The 24,466-nt window shown below is 45.0% G+C and overlaps 1 protein-coding gene and 1 long non-coding RNA gene across 2 annotated transcripts; one reads left to right on the top strand and one right to left on the bottom strand.

Moving 5' to 3' along the window:
* The first annotated feature begins 11,764 nt into the window (after window positions 1-11,764).
* Window positions 11,765-12,247, top strand: LOC138974314 (uncharacterized). The gene is made up of 2 exons (XR_011458397.1): window positions 11,765-12,118; window positions 12,149-12,247. It is a non-coding gene; the product is annotated as an uncharacterized lncRNA (long non-coding RNA).
* Window positions 12,248-16,768: 4,521 nt separating this feature from the next.
* On the bottom strand, window positions 16,769-23,185 carry LOC138974863 (uncharacterized). The gene has a single exon (XM_070347589.1). It carries the CDS (start codon window positions 23,183-23,185, stop codon window positions 16,769-16,771), a length of 6,417 nt encoding a protein of 2,138 aa, XP_070203690.1.
* Between the last annotated feature and the right edge of the window lie 1,281 nt (window positions 23,186-24,466).

Genomic DNA, 24,466 nt, shown 5'->3' with positions numbered 1-24,466 from the left:
TGTGCCCTAAAAGCGCTCAAAAACAGACACACCTTAGTTTTTCGCCTCAGTGCTTATCCACATTTACAAATATTGTATCATTTATTTTTGGTCACTGCCCGTCCCTTTTCTAATAATTATAGTCAAGTTTCCTTTTATTTCCCTTGGATTCCCGATGGCTCCACGGTAAGCACCATGATCAGCGCATGCGCACTAAGGCCACTGAAGTCACTTTCCCGAATCTATTTATAACCTCCGACACAGTAGGGTAAATGACCGAGACGGCTTCGTGCACCGCGACCAAGTGGGAGGGAGAGACCCAAGTCGGTTAGCCCCCAAGAAGGTGACAACTCTCACCAAGTTACCACCCAATGGTTGTCACCCGCTTCGATCTTCGTGCACCTCAGCCCCGGTCACAGAATTCTGTGGTTCCGGTCCGGAACGCAAAACAGTTTGCGCGGAAAAACTTGAGGTTGGTAACAAGAAAAAGAGAACGTGGTTTGACAACTAAAGGGCATTTTGACCGGCTCGCACTACAGCATCGTTCAAATGTGGGAGAACAACACATCTGACAAATAGCCAGTGGTTACTAACATGAGAAACTGGGGATATGAATCGTTATCCGTATGTAAGTTTGAAGCGGCCCTGACGCTGTTTGTACGTCAATCCGGAGAGAAGCTATCGTAGCCTACTAGGCCTTAGCCATTTCGTCAAGTTCGACTCCCAATGTGCCGACTACGGCCCTACCCCGGCCGCCAAACTGCCACCCCCGGTGGCAGGGAAAGCGGTTCGACTTAACGAGACTGCAGGGTAAGTTCGATTTTGCCAGCTAAAAATAAATGTTCTACTACCTTGTCAGTCTAGATCTGGAACTCATGAAACAACACTATTCAAATCGCAATTTTTCCCCATAAAGTGAGCTGGTGTTTTTCTAGATCTAAGTGTGGCAGGCAGTATATTTTGACTTATAACTTCATTTGTTTGTGTCCTTTAAAAGAATAATCTTTTCATGTGCCTGTGCAGGAATCAGTTGCCTGCTTATTATTATTATTTGTTAAAATATGCTTCATTGAAGTGCCTATTGTTTGTATGGCAAGTTTTCATTGGCTTATGCTGCAAACTGTACTCTCATTGGCAGTTTAGTTGCCAATGTTGGCTTGGAAGACTACTTTTTTTGAGTGAACTAAGCTCACTGCATTTTTTGGTATGCTGACACCTGTCAGTGTCATTGCATTGTTACCACCTGAACCTGTCTGTACAAGACTCCTTTTGCTGTTTTGGTAAGTGAGATCATGCTAGTATGAATGCTTTATTTTAGTAAATAGATTGACTTAAATGAATTGAATGACAGGACTGTTGAATGAAATTGTTTTATTATAACTGTATGCCAGTTTAGTTAGTTCAGTTTGAATGCTTTGGAATTTAGTTGAAAAGAAGTAATGTGAACATAAACTAGTTTGGAGCCAGCTTCTTTATTTTTGATGGCGTTCATGTTGTTCATAAGTTACTTTCTATTTGAATAATGTGTCTAGGGAAATGTCAGTCTCAATTGCTACTGAAAGAAGGCACATGATGTATTTTTATTATTGGAAACAAAGAGTTGGCTTGTTAATACCTGAGTTTGATATTTATTTTCATTGTCTACATATATGATGTGCACATAGTAATAATTGATGTAATGCTTGTAGGTTATACCCTGCATGGCCAGACTGAGGAGTGAGAAACCCTCATAACTACAACTACAGTATTTTTGAGGTATGCGATATTTATTATTGCGGTGTGACATTCTTTATTTAAGAATGGAGTTCATGTTAAATTATTCTCAGCATGTCAGATTCCCATGTTGATGTTGTAAATTGGTTGCATTGTATACATATAATATTTACGTGTATGCCGTTTTGTATCGATGTCTCAGTGAAGCAATGTTGCTGAACTAAATGGAATATTTGATGTATATGTCATACTTCATTTACTTGTGAGAGCTGTAATTTGTTTTAATGTTAATGTGAATCAAATGAGGTAAACTATTTAATTATTTATTGATTTACAATCTTAGAACTTTATTGTACTGGAACACCACGTTTACGTTATTTTATTTACATGTGTTTCAGGGTTTTTTCCATGTGCTTCTTTATGACTTATGGTGAATAAAAAGCGAAGTCGGACTATCATCACACCGCCTTGTCTGCATGAGTGCGAGACGGTTACATAAGCATCGACCAAATTCAATAGAAATGTTCCTTGCATGGCATAGTTACCTAACTCTGTTATCCCAGCGAAGCTGGAGGTATCCCGTGAACGCTATTCACGACTTTCCGACCTTGACATTGTAGCTAGGGTCATGTGGGCGTTGGCATCATTGTCCAATCAGAAATAGTCAATGATCATCTCCTCAGTGTGTTCCGGTCCGGAAAAAGAGAACGTGGTTTGACAACTAAAGGGCATTTTGACCGGCTCGCACTACAGCATCGTTCAAATGTGGGAGAATGACACATCTGACAAATAGCCAGTAGTTACCAACATGAGAACCTGGGGATAGGAATCGTAATCCGTATGTAAGTATGGAGGACGGGAGGTAACCTCGTCAAAGGCGTATAGGCCAGAAGGTTCCGAGTTGTTTCCCTTCCTAATTTTCCTTCTTTAGTTCCCAGCATCCTTAGCGAAAGAACCGTTATTGTTTTGGGAGCAGACCAGCGGATGATGTAATTAAAAGTTGTTTTGGACTTAGAAGTCCAACTCCAGGGTGAGTAGAAGGGTTTTATTTGGCAGGGTTGTTTTTAAGAACCTAAGTAATATATTCCTATGTTTGGTTTATTATGTTTGTTGGTTTTTTAGTAAGAAATATGTATAATCATAACCGGTCGCTGTGAAGCTAATTTGTGCCATGTTGTTCTGTGTGTGCAGGCATGTGGTGGGTCTGTTTGGGTCTGTTTGGGTCGGTTATGAGTCTTGTGATGTATTCGTGGTGAAGTCATTTGTATTGTCAGTCATCTGTGAGTTGTTTACGTAATCTAGTGTTCATTCTTTTAGTCTGTGAACTTTTAGTTATTATATGGGTTAACCGTTAAAGTATTCGTTTTCTTAGGAGTCTTAGCAGCAGTCCTTAGTTTTCATGATAGAATAGTTGTCTCCCTTGAGATAGATTAGAGAAACTGTTATTTGTTTAGAGTTAATAAACGTGGCAAAGGTTAACGTTTTGGTTGTAGTTTTTTTTGTAGTTGAGTTTATAATTGTAAACACTTATTCCTTTCTGTTCATACATCTTCACTCTTTGTTTCAAATGCACACTCAACAAGTATACATACACACCAATTCATATGCACACAGATTGAGCAGACACGCACATAAATACTCAACAAGCATACATATTCAAGAACACTTTTATTTTTAATAGTGGTAGTGGAAGTCCAACCGCTATAAATGGCGTCGCCCCGACAGGATTCGATAGGTATAGTGTAGGGTGGATTTAGAAAAAGAAAGAAGAGAAAAAAAGTTTATTTGAACTTTGGAAAGAATAGTATGTGTTTAGGTTTTGTGTTTAGTGATAGGATAGTAGGTGTTTAGGTTTTGTTTAGGGTTAGAGTGTTTAAGTCCTGTTGTGTTGTATTTGGTGTTGACCCACCACATTGGCCACGGTTATGGAGTTGGACCACGTGACCGCTTGAGGGTGACGGCAGTCCTGAAGCGATGTGCAGCAACAGAGCTGGGAGGCGGAACAACCTGCGACGTGCAGAGGGTGGCTGTCCTGAAGCGGTGTGCAGCAACAGAGCTGGGAGGCGGAACAACCTGCGACGTGCAGAGGGTGACTGTCCAAGAGCGGTGTGCAGCGACAGAGCTGGGAGGCTGGACAACTTGCCACGTTTTCGTTTTATGTGCACGACTCCATTCTGAGAAGAAATTCACTACACGCGAACGACGACCGAGAAGAGGATCAGGAGAAGACCACACCATTTGTAATTGAAGAGTGTAAATTGTTTTAAAAAAGAAAGAAACACGAACTTTTAAACGTTTGGCGTGCCGGCCAATGCGTACAAATGATGAAGGATGCATGATGTGTGAGTGAGCATATATTTGGACATTTTATTGGACTTTTCACACAGAACAGTGATTTGCATACTTTACATGTTTTGAGATTTGTGAGAATAGTCATAGATTGATAGAAACGTGCTAGCAACATGTCATTGTTCCCAGATACCCCAATCCAATGATGCAGAAAATCAAAACAGAAAAGTTGTCGACTGATCCACTTCAAGGTAGTCTGAAGCCTTTGAAACCCGGGTTTGGGAAGGGAAGAATGTTTGGTCGCTTGCCAGCTGATAGTGGTAGTCCCGGTCATGTCTCAGTAGTGGTCCCACAGAAGAGGAAGATAAAAGAAATTTAGTGGAGAAACTGATAGGGACTATGGTCTAACAGAGTTTATCGAAGAGGTTGAAGCAGCCATTCCTACAGGACCCCGCTACTTTTGTGTTTTCTCACTTGGAAGGTAGAGCAAAAAGGGAGGTAAAAACCTGTGGAGTTTCATATCAGTCAGTAGATGATATCTTGGCTATCTTGAAAGAGGCTTTCGGTGATAAAAGGCCAGTGTCTGTCGTGTTGAGAGCTTTCTCAGAAAGGGTGCAGGGAAAAGATGAAAATGTTCACGAGTACGCTAGTGAACTCTTTGAAAAATTCCGTGCTTTGAAAGATAGGCAGAAGGAACTAGGTCAGTCGGTCAGTAGGTCAGTCGGTCAGTGAGGAAGCACTCTTGTGTGATCACTTTGTCGAGGGTTTGAAGGATAAGCGTCTCGTGTGGGAGATGAAAAGAGAGAAATCCAAGGTCAGCTTTTCGGTGTTGAGAAAAACAGCACTGGAGTGGGAGGAAATTCATGATGCCCCAACCCCGAAACATAGAACTAGAGCAGACGTTGGCGAGATCATTGATGGTCATGGGTCTGCTAGTTGTGATGCTGTAGGACAGGTCAATCCGCAAACTGGAGCGACACAGTCAGGTTCCACTGTTCCGTCTGCTGATGGACAAAGAAGGCAGCAGAGAGGCTTCAACTCTCGAGGGTTTCATTTTGAGTGGACAAATGATGGAAAGCCGATGTGTGCTTGTTGTAAGGGCATTGGTCACATGAAACGGGTATGCCCGAACGCAGTAGCAGGACCGAAGACGCAAGATTTAAACCCAAACCCGTCGCTGTAGAGAGCCATATTGGCGACGGAGAGGACAAAGAAGGCTCCACTTTTTGGAAACGCTTAGTTGGAGTTAGACCCGTAGTCTCGGTAGAGATAGGAGGAGTTAGACTTGAAGGACTCTGGGATACAGGATCACAAGTTACTATTATCAGCGAGACGGTTTACAGGGAACACTTTCAGCAGAGTAGTCTGGTTGAAGATGCTGATTTCATCAGACTGGTAGGCGCGAATGGTTTGGCTATTCCTTATTTGGGGTACATCATTCTGGACATAAAAGTGGGAGGTCAGGTTCTCAAGAATAGAGGGGTTTTTGTGAAGAAAGATGCGTCATCAGCGACTGCTGTGATTGTGGGAACCAATGTGATTGCGGACCTCAAAGGCATTCCAGAGGTCAAAATGAAAATGCCCAGGGTGGTAAAAGACTGTCGTCAGATTGTTCGATTACCGAAAGATGGGGTACATATTCCAGCTAGGTCGATTGTCAGTGTTGTTGTCCCTGGGAAGCGTGGGAAAGATGAAGATCATGATAAAGAGTTGGTGATTGAACCACTTCATAACCAGCATAGCACAAAATTCATTGTAGCACATACACTTGTTAGTGGAGAACAATGGCAGATTCCGCTTGTCAATTTGAGCGACGATGACATTTTCTTACAAGGAAGAACACCGATAGGTACAGTTCACTCAGTGCAGAACATTGTTGTTCAAGAAGTTCTTGTTTGTCAAGAAGATGATCAGATTGTAGTAAGTCAGGCACAAGCAGGAAGATGGTCAGATTGTAGTAAGTCAGGCACAAACAGGAAGATGGTCAGGGAACTGCCACAGGATGAGGCAACTTCCAGCTGGAAGGAGGCCCACATCGATGAAGAGTTGGACCCTGATCAAGTCCAGGAGGTTGAAGCAGCGTTCCGTGAGTTCAAGCAATGTTTAAGAGCATCACCAGGAGCATCAAGAGGCACAGTAGTCCACTCAATCCGGGTGACGACAGACGTACTACCTACGCGGACGAAACAGTACCCACTGCCATTCGCAGCACGGGAAGACATCATCCAGGAGGTGAAGGAACTACGAGAGTTAGGAATCATCGAACCCTCCACATCCCCATACTGCTCCCCGATTGTTCTCGTTCCCAAGAAGAATTCGACGCGGAAACGTATGTATTTGGACCTGAGGGCCCTTAACAAGATAACAGTTTTCGACGCAGAACCCATTCCTGATCCTGAAGAGATTTTTGCATCATTGGCAAGTGCAAAGTATTTCACCAAACTCGACTTGGCCAAAGGCTACTACCAGATCTTCATTGAGAAGAAAGACAGACCAAAGACAGCATTTCAAACACCACAAGGACTCATGCAGATTTGCCGGGTACCCTTTGGACTAGTCTCAGCCCCAGCGACATTTGCGAGAGCCATGAGAGAGCTGCTCGGTACGAGCACCATCAATTTCTTTGATGACATTCTCATCGCCAGCGTTACCTGGCGCCAACACGTGACAGCTATACGTGAGACTCTCCAGACCCTAAGCGCAGGCGGGTTTACAGCCAAGCCAAGTAAAGTGTATGCTGGATTCAGGAAACTGGAGTTTTTGGGACACACGATCGGAGGGGGAGAACTGAGACCCATCAGAGAAAACGTCGAGTCAATCTTGAAGATCACCGCACCAGCGACCAAGAAACAAGTGAGATCGTTGCTGGGAATGATCGGATATTACAAGAAGTTCGTTCCATCCTACTCAACACTGACAGCACCGATGACCAACCTTTTGGCAGGCCGCCAGAAAGGGCCCGTCACATGGACAGACGAATGTGCACTGGCTTTCGAGCAGATCAGGAAATTTCTTTCCAGAGGACCTGTCCTGAAGCTGCCGGATCTCAGCAAACCGTTTGCAGTGAGGACGGACGCCAGTGGCACAGGCATCGGAGGAGTCTTGTTGCAGGTACATGACGGAATGCAACATCCAACAGCGTTTGCCAGCAGGAAACTACTCCCACGAGAGACACGCTACAATCGAGAGAGAGTGCTTAGCCATCGTCTGGACACTGACCAAGTTCCAGAGATACCTTTGGGGGCAGGAATTTCACCTGGAGACGGATCACAGACCACTTCAGTACATCACGTCGTCGTCATACAAGAACGCGAGGATCATGCGCTGGTCACTGTCACTCCAGGAATTCCGCTTCACCATCAAGAGTCTGCCAGGGGACGACAACATCTTCGCTGACATTCTGTCACGATCAGGATCTGATCAACAGATTCCATACGCACCTTAGCAGGTCGGAGAATGCCTGAGAAAAGAATGGAACATTCTTTTTTTTCAGGGGGGGGGGGGGGGGGACGTGTGAAGGAAATCACGAATAACATTGACAGGCAAAGTTTATAGTGATAGCCTCCACGCTTTTAGAGCGCTAACCAGAGATAGTAGCGTGACGTAGAGAAGTGTATGGCACGTTCTGTGAATTCAACTCACTGGTCGAGAGAGTTGACTTTGTACATCGCAACGAAAGTATAGTTACACTTTACCACTGTCCAGCGACAGGGAGGGGTTGTCACGGGAATCGACCGGGAGAAAGGAAGCCCGAGTAGAGCACTTTATAACAGGTAAATGGAATACGCATTTGAGTATCGTTAATGTTTATCGCATAAGTTGAATCGACTAACACTGTAACTTTAAACATAGCAGACAGATATCTAAGACAAGATGTCCCCTATTTATGTTGTGCAGTGCGTCGTATAACCGGTCAGACAGGAAGGTAGCGACCAGATGACGGCACCAAGGATCTGAGAAGTCGCCGTAATTATCTTACCCATTGGCTCGCCTAGCGGAGATTCGACGGGATTTATAGACGCTAGAGCACGGTTATTTTGTGTCCGTATAGTTGGACCCTAGAGGTCACTGGGCGATAGTTACTGCGTAGACTGAGGTCGCCAGTAAAAGGATTTAGTAGTAAATACATTTCCTAGTGCACGGCTATAGAAGCTGTGTGATTCTGTGTAGGACCAGAATTAAAATATGTCTACAAGAACTTGATTACTTAAGAGATACAGAATATTTAGTAGACAGAGTAGACGGTGATTTTTTACTATATACAAGAGCCGTGAGTCGTTACACTTAAAATAGATATCGTGCGCCTATGAGGTCACGGACTGGTTGTATTTCTTTACCTGATTGAAGAGTAGAGAGTTTTGATAGCGCAATTGTACGAGATTGTCACACACACACACACTGACACAGACGTCACACACACACACACACTGATCCAAACATCACACACACACTGACACAGACGTCATACACACACACTGACCCAAACGTCACACACACACACACACACACACACACACACTCTGATCCAGACGTCACACACACACACACATACACACACACACACACACATACACACACACACACACACACACTGACCCAGACGTCACACATACACACTGACCCAGACGTCACACACACACACACACACTGACACAGACGTCAAACACACACTGACCCAGACGTCACCCACAGACTGACCAAGACGTCACACACACACACACACACTGTCCCAGACGTCACACACAGGCTGACCCACACGTCACCCACAGACTGACCAATACGTCACACACACACACACTGACCCTGACGTCACACACACACTGACACAGACGTCACCACATACTGACCAATACTGACGTCACACACACACACACACATACTGACCCAGACGTCACACACAGACTGACCCAGGCGTCACACACACACACACACACACACACACACACACACACACACACACACACACACACACATACACAGACACACACACACACACACATACACACACACACACACACACACACACACACACACACACTGACCCAGACGTCACACACACACTGACAAACAAATCCGAAACCAAATGTATACAAAGTTAAACTTACTTGGGATGCTGAACAAAACTTGCCTGGCAGGGTAGGTTGTTGGAACGTTTGTTATTGACAAAACAATACATTCACACGGATATTTCAACGTGAACAGACAAACACATATCAACACAAAACTTATCTTGATAGTTCTATCAGTTTACGTCCACTCGTCAGGAAGCCGAGCGATTGGATGATTGTATGATGAAATGAATGACGTAGAAAGGGTTTGTCTTTTGTCTGTCTTTTTTTTGTCTGTTCAGTTGGGTCGAAATATTTGTGAATGTAACGTATTTTTTTTGTCAATAACAAACGGTCCAACAACTTACCTTTCTTGTTTTTACATTTAGTCAAGTTTTGACTAAATGTTTTAACGTAGAGGGGGGAATCGAGACGAGGGTCGTGGTGTATGTGTGTGTGTGTCTGTCTGTGTGTGTGTGTGTAGAGCGATTCAGACTAAACTACTGGACCGATCTTTATGAAATTTGACATGAGAGTTTCTGGGTATGATATCCCCAGACGTTTTTTTCATTTTTTTGATAAATGTCTTTGATGACGTCATATCCGGCTTTTCGTGAAAGTTGAGGCGGCACTGTCACGCTCTCATTTTTCAACCAAATTGGTTGAAAGTTTGGCCAAGTAATCTTCGACGAAGCCCGGACTTCGGTATTGCATTTCAGCTTGGTGGCTTAAAAATTAATTGATGACTTTGGTCATTAAAAATCTGAAAATTGTAAAACAAATATTTTTTTTATAAAACGTTCCAAATTTACGTTTATCTTATTTTCCATCATTTTCTGATTCCAAAACCATATAAGTATGTTATATTTGTATTAAAAACAAGCTCTGAAAGCTAAAAATATGTAAATTAGGATCAAAATTAAATTGTCGAAATCAATTTTAAAACACTTTCATCTTATTGAATTTCCTTGTCGGTTCCTGATTCCAAAAACATATAGATATGATATGTTTGGATTAAAAACACGCTCAGAAAGTTAAAACGAAGAGAGGTACAGAAAAGCGTGCTATCCTTCTCAGCGCAACTACTACCCCGCTCTTCTTGTCAATTTCACTGCCTTTGCCACGACCGGTGGACTGACGATGCTACGAGCATACGGTCTTGCTGAAAAATTGCATTGCGTTCAGTTTCATTCTGTGAGTTCCACAGCTACTTGACTAAATGTATTTTCGCCTTACGCGACTTGTTTGATTCTGAATTTTGGAACGTTGGCAGTCTCTTTGTTTTTGGATTTGCCTGGCAGGGTTTACGTAAATCGCCTTTTTTATGTAAGGGGTGGATTATGGCTTCAGTCCACGCTTCAGGGTAAACTCCAGAGGAAAAAATAGCATTAAACAGATGGACCAAAAAAGGAATCGTATGAGCATGTGCATAGACTTCTGGTATGACACCATCAGGTCCAGCTGCTTTATTGACTTTCAAACCTCTTGATAAGTTACGTCAGAATTCAAAGTTTCATTTTCAGGACTGGTTTCTCCTTCGTGTGACTCACTCTGACAGGTACGTGAGGCTCTTCACTTTCGTTTACATGTGCAACATTGTTTGCACTGAACACATTCTTGTAATATCGCCCCTCAATGCATTTTTTCTTGAAAACTGTTTTACGTTAAAAAAAAGAAGGGAATCATTAAAACAGCTTTCTACCAGTGTTAGTACCTTTCTGGGGCTTGTGCCTGACGAAGAGGCAATCAGCGACTGAATTAAGCACATATCTAAATGTACTAACTGCTTCAATCAAATTGGAGGCTTTTTCAATCACAGCAAGATTTTCAGGCTGATACAGCTTATTCTTAAAACTGGTCTGGTTTTCTTCGGACCATTTCATTTTATACACAAAGGAGCACCTATCTATGTTTTGCATTTTATCTGGCTGTAATGCGTGTTTTATAAAACAGGAAACAGGCATGTGATTAGAATCAATTCGGCCAAGAACACACCTGTTGTCAACCAAATAAGCCAAAGAACAGGACACAATAAAATAATCAATCACGCTGCTGCTTATGGACCAAAGATCACCATCTACATTCACACCGCAGTCTGACTCTAAGTCGTAGAAAGGAGCGACGTTAGAACCGGTTCTGGCATTACAGTCTCCACACATGATGAAAGCTGCATCATCTTTCTTTTCTAAAATATCCAGAAACACTGATCAAGCATGGAAACACCATTATCAAAATCACTAGTGTGAGCTTGGGAACGACAGTTACGGTACACATGCACTCTGGTGCATCCGTGTGAACTCGTGGTACCTCTATACTATCGGGGATTCATTAAGGTTTCCGAGACTGAGTTTCATTTCTATTGAATTGGTCTCGCGGAATAGCCGATTCTAAAATTTGCATAGGTAAAACGATTGTTTTTTTTGGTACAAGCCTCTGGAGTAAATTTTGTGATTAATGTTTTTGTGAACAAGAAACAATTGACAGGTGGCTTTATTCCATCTCCTTTTTTCCCTCCGCCGCGATGTAAAGTTGAATAGTTGAAGGTGACGTTAGGCACTAACTAAAGAAAGTGGGGCTGCCTGACACCCCTCGAGTTGAATGGGTTAATCTTGTGACACCGGTGCACAGGATGTGAACGCTAAAACTGTGCTTTTGCTTGGAATCTTTGAGGGAAGAAGATGTGTATTTGGTGCGGCGTGTTTTCAATGCCGTTGTGTCAGTGACATGTCTGTCACGGCCGGAAATCTTTCCGGAATGTGAGGATTCTTTTGCTGGTAGGTTAAAACAATTTTCTTTCTGTAAATGGGTAGGCGGTGAAAAGAATAGTATGCTGCTTGGGGGGAGGATTTATTTGAATGTTTAAGTAGATTGTTTTGTGAGTTGGAATGGTGGGGAAGATTTTTGTGTGTGAATGCTTTAGAAGACCGTTGTTTGAGAGAACGGTATATGTATTGTAGGCATGTTATTTGGTAGGAATGATGTGTTTTGTTGTTTAATGAGTTAGCTTGTGGTAGTTGAAATTGTTGATTTGTTTACGTATGCTTACGGCGTGCATTCTGTGTTTGCAGGATGGCCGAGTGTGCGACGGGGTTTTAGTTAGGTCTGTTTGGTTTAGTTAGGTCTTTTCTTTTTTAGTGGGGCGTAGATTTGTTTTTATAGACTAGGTTTTGTTAGTGAAGAGTAGTTAGATTTAGTGGAGAGATTTTGGTCAGATTTTGTTAGAGTTTTTGTAGATTTGGTTTTTTTTAAAGAATTGTTTTTTAGTTTGTTTTTTAGATTTCGTTTGTTTTAAATTAGAGTCTCATTGTGGTTTTTTTTGGATTAAAGTTGAGAGTGAGGATTTAGAGTAGAGTGTAGTTTGGGGAAAGGATTTGGTGTGTTTTAAAGGGTATTTTTAGGGGAAGAATGTAGCTTTAGAATGAAGAGTGAGAATATTGTTGTTGTTTTTTAAGTTGTTTAGTCCTATACAGTGAAAGTTGTATTTGAAGATAAACCCCCGTTATCCCACATTTTCCCCATTTCATCGTATGGAATAAAAGAACCTGGGTAATATAACTTGTGTCGTCTGCTTTAGTGTTTGAGTTCAGTACGAAAGAGGAAAGTAGATTGGCGCACGGTTACATTTGGCGCTGCGGAGCAAGGGTGGGTAGGGGGTGTTACCGTTAGGGCTAGGATTAGTGTAGGTTAGGGGACCCCGTCGCACAGGGAGAGGTTGGCAGGCATGCAGTCCGGACGCGGGCTGGTGTTGAGGAGACGGGCGTGTGAGAAGTTGGAGGGAGTCCGGGCGTGACGTCGACGGATGCGGCTTTGTTGTCAACATTGCCATTTAGTTTGTTAATCCGGGGAAGAAAGGATTACAGTGATTAACATTTCTTTTTACTCTGTTAGTCCACAGAAGGACTTCAACGATTAACATTTCTTCGGACGTTTGTGAAAGACTGTTTGCACACCGTGCAAAGAGACAGAGTTGGGGAGTGGACCAGCCCTGGAAGAGTGTGGTTGATTATGTTGATTTGATATTATGACTGACATGTGTAGTTGTATGTTTGATATGCTACATGGTGATGTGATGTGATTACTAACACTTTTGGTTGTGTTGTATGTATGCTGGGTGGTGTGGGTTTTTTCTTGGTTGCCAGTAAGATCGAGCTTGGTTTAACTTGTATTACACACGTGTTGACAAGTTTCGAATAACCTTCTGGTTGAAGAAACGCAATACCAACACAGGTCAATGTTATAAATACCAACCTTTTAAAATACCAACCTTTTAAAATACCAACCTTTTAAAATACCAACATGGATGAATCTGGTTTGGAATTTACTTCGGCCGCTGATTTTTCACAGACACCGTTGGGGCTGGGAAGGGGAAGGATTGTAAGAGAAGCAGGGGATTTGCGGAGAATGGCTACAGAGTTGAGTAGCATGAGGGAAAGTTTAGAGGCAAGATCCGCCCCGAAAGTTGTTGTTTCGAAACCCCCCAAAGTTAGGAAATTCTACGGAGATAGCAGAGAAGATGGAAGGTACTCTGTTAAGGATTTCATAGAAGAGATTAGCAGTGCTGTGAAGGATTTCGGGAGAGAAGAACAGATTCGCTATGTGACTCAGCATGTAGAGGGACTAGCCAGGGTTGAACTGAAGTCATGTGGTCAGTCATACAGCAGTATCGAAGACATTTTTGCAATCCTAGTGGATGCATTCGGCGACAAACGCCCATTACCAACTCTTATGGCATGTTTTGCTGAAAGGCGACAGGGAAGTCGAGAAACGGTCCGAGCGTATGCCAATGATTTATTCACACGCTTTAACGCGGTGAAAGCCAAACAAGAGGAATCGAGACGCGCTGTGTCCTCTGAAGACCTGCTTGTGGATCATTTTGTTGAAGGGATTCATGACAGATCGCTGGTCCTTGATTTGAGGAGGCACATACAGAACGGGTCGGTCTCATTTAGTGAACTGAGGAAATTGGCATTAGAATGGGAAGAAATACGTACTCCAGTTCCAAAGAACGCTACAGCCAATACAGTCGCGACTCATGACAATTCAGATTGTTTTGAAGAAGTCAGGAAGATGGCGAGTCGCCAAAAAGAGTTAGAACAGGAACTTGAGGCACTCAAGGTCGGGCTTTCAGAAAGACGACCTCCCAAATATAAGTTTACATCTGATGGAAAACCCATTTGTCTGAAATGTGGCAAGCCTGGCCACGTGATCAGATCATGTACTTGGAAAGGGTTAAACCAGTAACCGACTGTGTAAAGAGCCGTACACAGGACGGGGATGAAAAGGGCTCAGTTCTTTCTAGAATGGTGGGCGAACGACCTGTTGTTGTGGTAGAAATGGGAGGTGTGACGTTGGAAACGTTGTGGGATACCGGTTCACAAGTCACGATTATCAGTGAACATTGTTTTTACAAACATTTTAGCGAAGAACTGGTAAGAGACACTACACTTGTACGGTTGGTTGGAGCCAATGGGTTGGAGGTTCCCTACATAGGCTACACTATACTGGACGTTAAGGTTGGGGAACAAGTTATTCCCGAAAGGGTCATCCTTGTTCAAAAGGAAGTTTCTGATTCGGAGGGTTGCGAGCGAGTCATACTCGGCATGAACGTCATCCGTGACGTGAGAGATCATGGGCCTGTGAATATTAGAGTGGCAGACATAACGGTAGACACTCCAGCTTGTGTGGGGTTGGTGAGGGTGCCAAAGGGCGGCATACACATGTCCGCTCGCTCAATTTCCACTGTTTGTTTGAGTGGAGGGTATGGAAAGAAGGTGACAGAACAGGGCGAGTACGTCATAGAGGCATTAGAGGGCCCAACCCGGGAGAAGTGTTTACTAGCCCAGACTCTGGTAAAGGGAAAAGGTCCGTGGAACGTCCAGATCGTTAATCTGAGTGATGAAGATGTCTTTTTGACAGAGCGAACTCCGGTTGGCACGGTTCATGCAGTTCATAGCGTTGTTTCGCCAGGGGTGAAGGCAGAGGAGATTGCTGGGAAGGTTGTGGTGTCGTGTGATACGATATCTGCAGAGAGTGATGTGTCAGACTTGAAGGTTCCCGAGAGTCTGTTGGGCGCAGCAAGTAATGAAGAGGAACGCAAACAGTTGCATGATTTGTATTGCGAGTTTCCAGAAACATGGGTCAAAGATGATCTGGATGTAGGTTATTCTGACTTAATTAAGCACAAAGTCCCTGTAAGTGCGGCTTCTTTGGTAATTCTGACTATAGTATAGGGACAACGCGAACACAGATGGGTTTTTTTGGTCTTGTTTTATTTCCTTCTTTCGTTGATCTGCGTCCGGTGAAAACTGCACAAAAAAGGGAACGTAAACAGAGAGCAAACAATAAAACAAACGAGAACAATGGAGCAAGAAGGAGAGAAAACCAGAAAGCGAAGCAGAAATGAGAAAGACAGAAACACTGAACAGAGAAAGAAGGAGACAGAATTAGAGAACAACAGACAGTGAATACCAGAGGATACAGAGACAAAAACAGGTGCTAAGAAAAGATAAAGAGCAAAGGTACATGCAAATCTTTATAAAGAAACAGACAGGAAATCAACACTAAAGTAAACGCGTACATACCCTATTTGGCGTCGAAAAAACACACAAAAAAGCCGCTGAGGGCGAAACGAATATGACGACTAAAAACGTGACGTTTTATAATGACGTAAAAACTGGACTGACGACACGCTGACTTTGTACCACAATCACGCAAAAGGAAATGATATTCACGCGAACATACACAATGAAATGAAAGTACGGTAATGAAATAACTGGGGACAGAACAAAGAACAAACAAGGGTGGAAACTATAGGGGCTCACAAGTTAAGTCACTAAAGGGAAGGACAGAGCTCTTACAGTCTATCTCTCTGTGCACTGAGAGAACAACCAGGCTTAATTGAGGAAGTTAAGGGAAGTAGGGGAATCAGCAGGTAAAGGGACAAGAACTGGTTAAAGGTGACTACTTGACAAACGATTTAACAGCACAAACGGCGGTTTACGGACTATATATTACGACACACAGAAACAAAAAGAATCGTAAATAAAGTGAAAGAAAACCAGCCCACACACAGGGGCAAGAACACCCCCGGCCTTGACACATCAGAGTCAACCAAAAAAGGGGTTAACAGGGTTAACTCAAAAACGCCAGAACGAAACTTAAAATCAGTTCAAATACTACGCCAAATTTGTTTTAGCGCGACCAAAAAATCCTCACAATCTTTACGTTCAAAACCAATTACATCATAACTATGATGCTTGGTTACCTTACGATACTTCAAACACCACGCCAAATTTGTTTTAGCGCGACCAAAAATTCCTCACAATATTTACGTTCAAAACCAATTACATCATAACTATGATGCTTGGTTACCTTACGATACATCAAATACCACGCCAAATTTGTTTTAGCGCGACCCAAAATTCCTCACAATATTTACGTTCAAAACCAATTACATCATAACTATATGATGCTTGGTTACCTTACGATACAATTAACTGGTCAACTTCGTCTAAAAGTTGCTACAGACCTTCACCTCATTAAAATATTCCTATGATTTAGGAAACGATCAATATTTAGACCCTGGTAACGACTCAAAGGGCAGACTCAAAATACTGTTATAGCTGTAATTATGAAACACGTGAATCAAACCCGAAGAAAAAGGATACTCAGTCTCAAAGCACTTCTTAGGCTTCATTTTGTCTCTTTACAGTCAACAGTGTTCAGCAATCAACGAAGTGTCACTTGTCGCACACAGACAACGGTATCAGTTTGTGAATAGGCCTGTCGAGCGACGTATGGTGGACAACCAGGTTTCCCTTGCGGTCCTTGCTAGTCACACCCAGCTGGATTTGGACCGAGCGAACCAGCCCGTCATGACCTGGATAGACCTTCTTCACTCTGGCGAGCTTCCAGGAGCCGCGTGGGGTCCCTTCGTCCATCAGCAGAACGACGTCGTCTTCCTTCGGGACATCCTTCTGGTGGAACCACTTACGGCGCCTCTGCAGAGACGCAATGTACTCTCCTCTCCAACGAGCCCAAAACTGTTCAGCGAGGTACTGCACACGACGCCATCGTTTTCTGGAGTACAGATCCTGTCTCTTGAACTCGCCAGGAGGGGGAAACACGGGCTCGGGTTTGAGTGTCAGAAGGTGATTGGGGGTCAAAGGGTCGAGGGAGGTGGGATCTTCCAGATCCTGTGTACACAAGGGCCGGTTGTTGATGATGGCGGCGACCTCGTGTAGAAGAGTGGCGAGCGTCACAGTCGACAGCTTTTCAGAGTGTTCACACAGCAAGCCCGCGAGGACTTGACGAACAGTACGAATGAGCCTCTCCCACACTCCACCGAAATGACTGGCGGATGGAGGGTTGAAGGCGAACACGCATCCCCTCTGTAGCATGGCCTCGTCAACTTTCATCTTGTCCATCTCCTTGAAGGCTTGGCGTAGCTCTCTGTCAGCACCAATGAAATTAGTGCCCCTGTCACAGCGTATCAGCTTCACATTACCGCGTATGGCAATGAATCTTCGGAGCCCACATATGAAGGCGTCAGTGGAGAGGTCTTCCAGTGTTTCTAAGTGGACGGCTCTGGAGGCGAGGCATGTCAATATAAGGCCGTATCTCTTCACATTCCTTCTTCCGTCCTTGACTTCGAAAGGGCCGAAACAGTCAAGACCAGTGTTTGTGAAGGGCGGGGCGGCTTCGACTCTGTCACTGGGAAGATTGGCCATTTTCTGAGAGCTTGGTCTTCCTCTTAATCGGGCGCAGTGAATGCACCGATGTATGACTGATGAAACGACCTTTCTGGCGCTACATATCCAGATACCACTGGACAAAAGAGAGCTCATAGTGGTTGTTCTTCCCATATGTGCAACCTTGGTGTGATGGTGTCTAGCCAGCAGCAGTGACATGTGACTGTCCTTGGGGAGGATGATGGGGTGCTTTACTTCGTACGTGTCTGAAGAGTGATCGATTCGTCCACCCACTCTCAAAACACCCTTGTGATCCGTAAAGGCGTCAAGCCGACGCAGCTCCGGATGAGTCATTCTTTGACCTGAGGGGTAGTGCTGCTCTTGGATGCTGATGACGATTTGCTGGAAGGCCAAATCTTGTGACGTTAACGACAAGGGCGTGGCAGCTGCTCTTGTCATTCTTCTTTGCCGAGCTCGTTTGGCCCATGACAACAGACGTGTGACAACCCGGATCAGTCTGTTCAGTGATGAAAATCTCCTGACGATTTCTTCGCAGTCGTTGTGTTTCTCAACCTTGACCTTTGTTTGGTACGCTTTGACTTCAGTGTCATCATCAGCGACTGTAACGTCTGGCACCTCATATGCCACTGGTTCACGCTTGAGAAATTCAGGTCCTGAATGCCAGTTCGAGTTCTTCAATTCAGCCACGCTCAAGCCTCTGGAAGCGTGATCAGCAGGGTTTTCCTTCGATGCCACATGATGCCATTGTTGGGGCTTGCTGAACTCCAGGATTTGCTGGATGCGATTGGCCACAAACGTGTGGAATCTCTTGCTTTCATTGTACAGGTAGCCAAGTACGACTCTCGAATCAGACCAAAAGTGATGTAGAGCATGGAGATGTGCAAACTCCCTTTGCAGAAAGCGAGCGATCTTCACTGAGAGGACAGCAGCCTGAAGTTCAAGACGTGGCACAGTGACAGAACGGACGGGAGCCACCTTAGATTTGGCCATGACGACAGCGCAGTGAGGTCTTCCTTGTTTGTCAACAATCCTGAGGTAGGAGCACTCTCCATAACCGACAGTGGAGGCATCTGCAAAGTGGTGAAACTCTACCAGGCGCCATGGCAAGACTGACTCAGGGAAGTAGTAGCGTGGGATGGATATCGTTGAAAGGGCAGTGACGTCTCGTAGCCACTCACTCCACTTTACTGCCAGCTCGACAGGAAGTGCTTGATCCCAATCAAGACCACTCTTGCAGGCCTCTTGCAGAATCATTCTTCCCCTGAGCACCACGGGTGAGATCAGTCCGAGGGGATCGAATATGGAGGCGACCGTAGAAAGTACGCCCCTCTTTGTCGATGGTTGGTTGTTTGGTTTGTTGAGAAAGTTCAAAGAGTCTGTCGCAAGAGTCCATCTCACTCCCAGAGCTCTTTCCGCTGAGCCTTCTGTTTTCAGGTCCTTGCTCACCTGAACAGTTTGAACAACTTCTGAAGGGGGGAAACTCGTCAGCACCTTGGGTTCGTTTGAGGCTATTTTGTGCAGCCTCAGACTTCCTTCCTTGCAGATTTGACGTGCGCCTTCAAGGACATCAACGGCATCTGAAACGTTGTCGTTTGAGTGGAGGCCGTCATCAACGTAGAAGTCTCTCTGGATGAACTCTGCAGCCTGTGGGTTGAGATGGGAGTTGTCCTGAGCCAGCCGCCTCAGGGCAAAATTTGCGCAGCCTGGTGACGATGCCGCTCCAAACAGGTGTACTCTCATCCTGTAATCCTTTGGCTCTTGGTTTAGGTCATTGTCAGGCCACCACAAGAATCGTAGGTAGTCTCGGTGTCTTGGAGTAACATGGAACTGGTGAAACATGCGTTCAACGTCGCATGTCACTGCCACGGGTTTCAGTCTGAACCGGCAGAGAACTCCGATGAGTGAATTCAACAAGTCAGGGCCTGTCAGAAGGTGGTCGTTGATATTTGTTCCTTGACATTGAGCGGCGCAGTCAAACACCACCCTCACTTTGCCTGGTTTGTTAGGGTTGTAAACCCCATGGTGCGGAATGTACCAGCAGGAGTCTGTCTGTAGCTCGTCGTTGGGGATAATCTCAGCATCGCCCTGCTTGACCATATCTTGAACAAAGTTTTTGTACAAAAGAAAGTGATGGTCATCTTTCTGAAACCTTCGTTTAAGGTTCATGAGTCGGCGTAGCGCGACATGGCGGTTGTTTGGCAGTTTTGGGTCGTCTTGCTTGAAAGGGAGAGGCAGCTCATAATGTCCCTCATCATTGACCTTGGTGTTCTCAGTCAGGATCTTTATGAATCGATGGTCTTCTTGTGATAATGGCTGTTCGTTAGGGCAAGCAAAGTCTTGTTCCATCATCTTGATCAGTTGTTCATTTGTGGCTTCCTTTGTGCGAAACCCGATCGACCCATTGTGCAGTGAGCTTCCTGCTGTCTTTTCCTGTTTGATGCGAAACACTTGAGCGGCATGGTCAGGTTCCTTGTTGTAGTTGGCGGGCATCTGCCCAAGTATGCCCCATCCAAGTCGCGTTCTCTGGGCGTATGGCAAACCTGGGTCACCGTACTCAATCTGTAGGGGGCGCAGCGCTTCTGAAACGTTCACTCCCAACAAGAGACCTATGGGAACGTCAAGGAAGGGCGGGAACTGCTCACTCAGATGGCTCAGATGAGGAATGTTTTTCACGACTTCACAAGTGGGAACGTGTCTTTTGTCCACACAGAGTTCTTCTTGAGAGTATGCTGTCGGGACGTCAATGAAGTCTTGGGCGTTGTATGCTCTTACTCTCAGGTCTGAAAGGGCGTGACACCGTACGGTTTCTTTGGACGTCGTGAGTGTCGAGAGGGTGAGGACAGCATCTCGTTTATCAAGGTCAAGCCTTTCAGCTACTGTGTCAAGGACAAAGGACGTGTCGCTCATGGTGTCTAGCATGGCGTATACTAGTTCTTCCTTCTCGGGATGGGACCTTGCGGAGACGTAGACAGGAATATACAGGGAGTAGAATCTTCCTGCGACGTGTTGCTCGTCAGAATTTTCAGTTTTCAGGCACCTCGGTGCGTCGACATCTGTCTCCACCCGTTCTTGACCTACAGTGCAATACGCACTTGCTCTCTGGGCTTGTTCCGCATGGTTGTTCTCTTTAGAATTAGGGTTATAATCAGGGTCGTGCATCCCGGTGACATGTTTTCCTTTGCATTTTTGGCAAGTAACGGTCAACTTGCAGTCTCGTGCACGGTGGGTGGAACGGAGACACCTGAAGCACAGGCGCTCCTTCATTGCAGTCTCCTTTCTTTCCCTGTAGGGGATTGAGGCGAATTTCTGGCACTGAGATAGGAAGTGCATCTCCTTGCAGAATAGGCAAGTCGGCTTTCTAAATTGACCTTGACTTGCAGAGTCGTTCGAGTTTGACTTCTCTTCAGCAGCAGCTGCCTCGCATTGACCTTCTTCTTGGGAGTGTAGGTTGGTGCTGAAACTGCCGACCGATCTGCCTGCTTTGTCCGCTGCGGGGTCCTGCATCACTGGCTTCTTAGGCCCCAGCAAGGGCACGTGCTTGAGGGCGCTACTTTCAAAGTGAAGAAAGTCGACGAAGTATTGGAAACTAGGGTACAAGCGGGTTTCTCTCTTCATGGCTTCCACTTTCCGTGACCAGGTGTGCATGAGCGGACGAGGCATCTTCTGAACCAGCCTGTTGATGTACGACGGGTCATCGAGAATGCTCAGACCTCGAATCTTCTTGGACATCGCTTGACATTGACGCAAGTAGTCGGTGAAGCTGGTCAGTGCGGTACAGTCATTTGACTTTATCTCTGGCCAGCTCTCCAGCTTCTCCTTGAGGGACTCCGAGATCGTATAATCTTCACCGAAGCGGTCCTTCAAGATGTCCAAGGCTCTCGTGTATGATGTTTCGCTGAGTTCGTAATACAGGTCACCCACAGCCTCCTTCGCCGGGCCTTCTACGTGGTCTCTCAGGATTAGCATCTTGTCTTCAGGCCTCACGGCGTCGCTGCGGACTAGGTGTTGAAATGCCGCAATCCAGGCTGGGTAAGCCAGCGGATCTCCCTTGAAAACAGTAGGCCGTGGAATAGGAAGTCTCGATATTGTGAGAGCCTCCGCTAGAGACTTCACCAGAGTTTGCGACTCTGCCGAATGCGGGTCGGAGCTAGGGTTTGCGTATGCGGGCACGAAGGGAAGAGCTTGGTTGGACAGACGCTGGTCATAAGCGTGGTCCTGGTTCCAGGGAGGAGGCGCACCATAATACGTCGTGCCGTTATAATGCTGTGGGCTTTCCTTCCTTGCAGGAAATGGGTTTTGCTGAGATGTAAGCATGGTCTCTTTACGTGTGTCTTGAGACTTGCTGTTTTGCCTGATGCCTTGGAACTTGTCACCCTGGGGGTGCGAGTCAGACGTAGCATTAAAAGATCTATCAGCCGCGACTACGTCAGCTCCTGGCACCAGACCTCCACCAGTGCGACCAAGGTACAGGTCATGCACTCGATTCAGCGCTGGAAGCTCGGACAGTGAAGAGTGATTTTCATCCTTATACTCTTCATCAAGGACAGCGGCGGCAGCTTGAATAGCTTCCAATTCCACATTCATCATGACTTGCTCATTTTCTGTCTTAAGTCTCGACAGCCGGTCTTTCATCTCGTTCAGTTTTCTCGTTTTCTCTGCTTCCTGTACTTTCCTTTGAGCCTCCTCTTGGGCTTCCTGTACTTTCCTTTGAGCATCCTCTTCCTCTATTCTTCGCTGCATTTCTAATACAGCTCTTTGTCTCTGCTCCAACTCGGTCCTAGCTTGCTGACGCACTCTCATGGCAGCGAGGTCTGACTTCAAAATTAGCCTTTTCGAGCCTGTAGATGAAGTCGACTTCAAGCTGTGTACACTCAGTGCTCTGCGCTGAGTAAAATCCTGGACCTCGCCTCCTGACCTATCGGAAGGTGAGAGCAGAGACATGAGTTGATCACCAATAGTATTGCAGCGCTCGACAAGAGTTTCATGTGATGACTGGTATTCTGAGTCCAACTGAAACTCCCTCAAGGCTCGGATTCTCTCTATCAGGTCTTGATGACGATCTCTGAGTTCTGTGAGAAGTTCATCTGCTCTACTAGGAGAGACGCTCCGATCGAGTTCCTCCATGGCGAGGTTGAGGAAAACGCTGAGATCGCTAGATGTCTTGATGTAGGAATTCTTTCTGGATGGCCCATACTCTTGTACATTCTGAGGGTTAGGCTTCACTGAGCGCTGGGGACGTTCTGTCAAGACGTAGGGAACTTGTTTAGAGGCTTCTTCTCCATAGTGAGCCTCGGCGCCAGTTGGGTTGAAGTGAGAAGGATAACTATCTTGACCCTCAGTCTCAATGTCAGCAGGCTCCTTTTCCTTGGCGTCTTGATCACCATGCCTGCTGGAAGCGGATTTATGGTCGTCAAAGTCCACGATCTCGATACCAGATAAAGACATCTTCTTGGCTAGAAATTCTTCTTCTTCAGATTAAGTCGGAGACTTGCTGTATTAATACGATAGACGATCTTGGTGATGATGTCCCCCGACGATAGGTTTTCACTGTAAGTGCGGCTTCTTTGGTAATTCTGACTATAGTATAGGGACAACGCGAACACAGATGGGTTTTTTTGGTCTTGTTTTATTTCCTTCTTTCGTTGATCTGCGTCCGGTGAAAACTGCACAAAAAAGGGAACGTAAACAGAGAGCAAACAATAAAACAAACGAGAACAATGGAGCAAGAAGGAGAGAAAACCAGAAAGCGAAGCAGAAATGAGAAAGACAGAAACACTGAACAGAGAAAGAAGGAGACAGAATTAGAGAACAACAGACAGTGAATACCAGAGGATACAGAGACAAAAACAGGTGCTAAGAAAAGATAAAGAGCAAAGGTACATGCAAATCTTTATAAAGAAACAGACAGGAAATCAACACTAAAGTAAACGCGTACATACCCTATTTGGCGTCGAAAAAACACACAAAAAAGCCGCTGAGGGCGAAACGAATATGACGACTAAAAACGTGACGTTTTATAATGACGTAAAAACTGGACTGACGACACGCTGACTTTGTACCACAATCACGCAAAAGGAAATGATATTCACGCGAACATACACAATGAAATGAAAGTACGGTAATGAAATAACTGGGGACAGAACAAAGAACAAACAAGGTTGGAAACTATAGGGGCTCACAAGTTAAAGGTCACTAAAGGGAAGGACAGAGCTCTTACAGTCTATCTCTCTGTGCACTGAGAGAACAACCAGGCTTAATTGAGGAAGTTAAGGGAAGTAGGGGAATCAGCAGGTAAAGGGACAAGAACTGGTTAAAGGTGACTACTTGACAAACGATTTAACAGCACAAACGGCGGTTTACGGACTATATATTACGACACACAGAAACAAAAAGAATCGTAAATAAAGTGAAAGAAAACCAGCCCACACACAGGGGCAAGAACAGTCCCTTTGCTGGACGATGTTCCAGTAAGTCAGACATACCGTCGCATTCCCCCAACACAACTTGAAGAGGTTAGAAAACACATTCAAGACTTGTTAGAGAAAGACATTATACAGCCCAGTACTAGCCCTTTTGCTTCGCCTATAGTTTTAGTGCGGAAGAAGAACGGAGAATTGCGCATGTGTGTGGACTATCGCAAGCTGAATGCGAAGACGAGACGTGATGCATTTCCACTGCCACGGATTGACGAGTCTTTGGATGCATTGAAGGGAGCGAACTACTTTT

Source organism: Littorina saxatilis, linkage group LG8 (genome assembly GCF_037325665.1).
Source record: "Littorina saxatilis isolate snail1 linkage group LG8, US_GU_Lsax_2.0, whole genome shotgun sequence".
In the NCBI taxonomy this organism is placed as follows: domain Eukaryota; kingdom Metazoa; phylum Mollusca; class Gastropoda; order Littorinimorpha; family Littorinidae; genus Littorina; species Littorina saxatilis.
Note: the sequence above shows the minus strand (reverse complement) of the source record. Positions and strands in the feature narration are given on the sequence as shown.

What these genes read in the sequence shown, in the direction of transcription:
- LOC138974863 (XM_070347589.1), bottom strand. Translation starts at nt 23,185, where the DNA reads ATGTCTTTATCTGGTATCGAGATCGTGGACTTTGACGACCATAAATCC.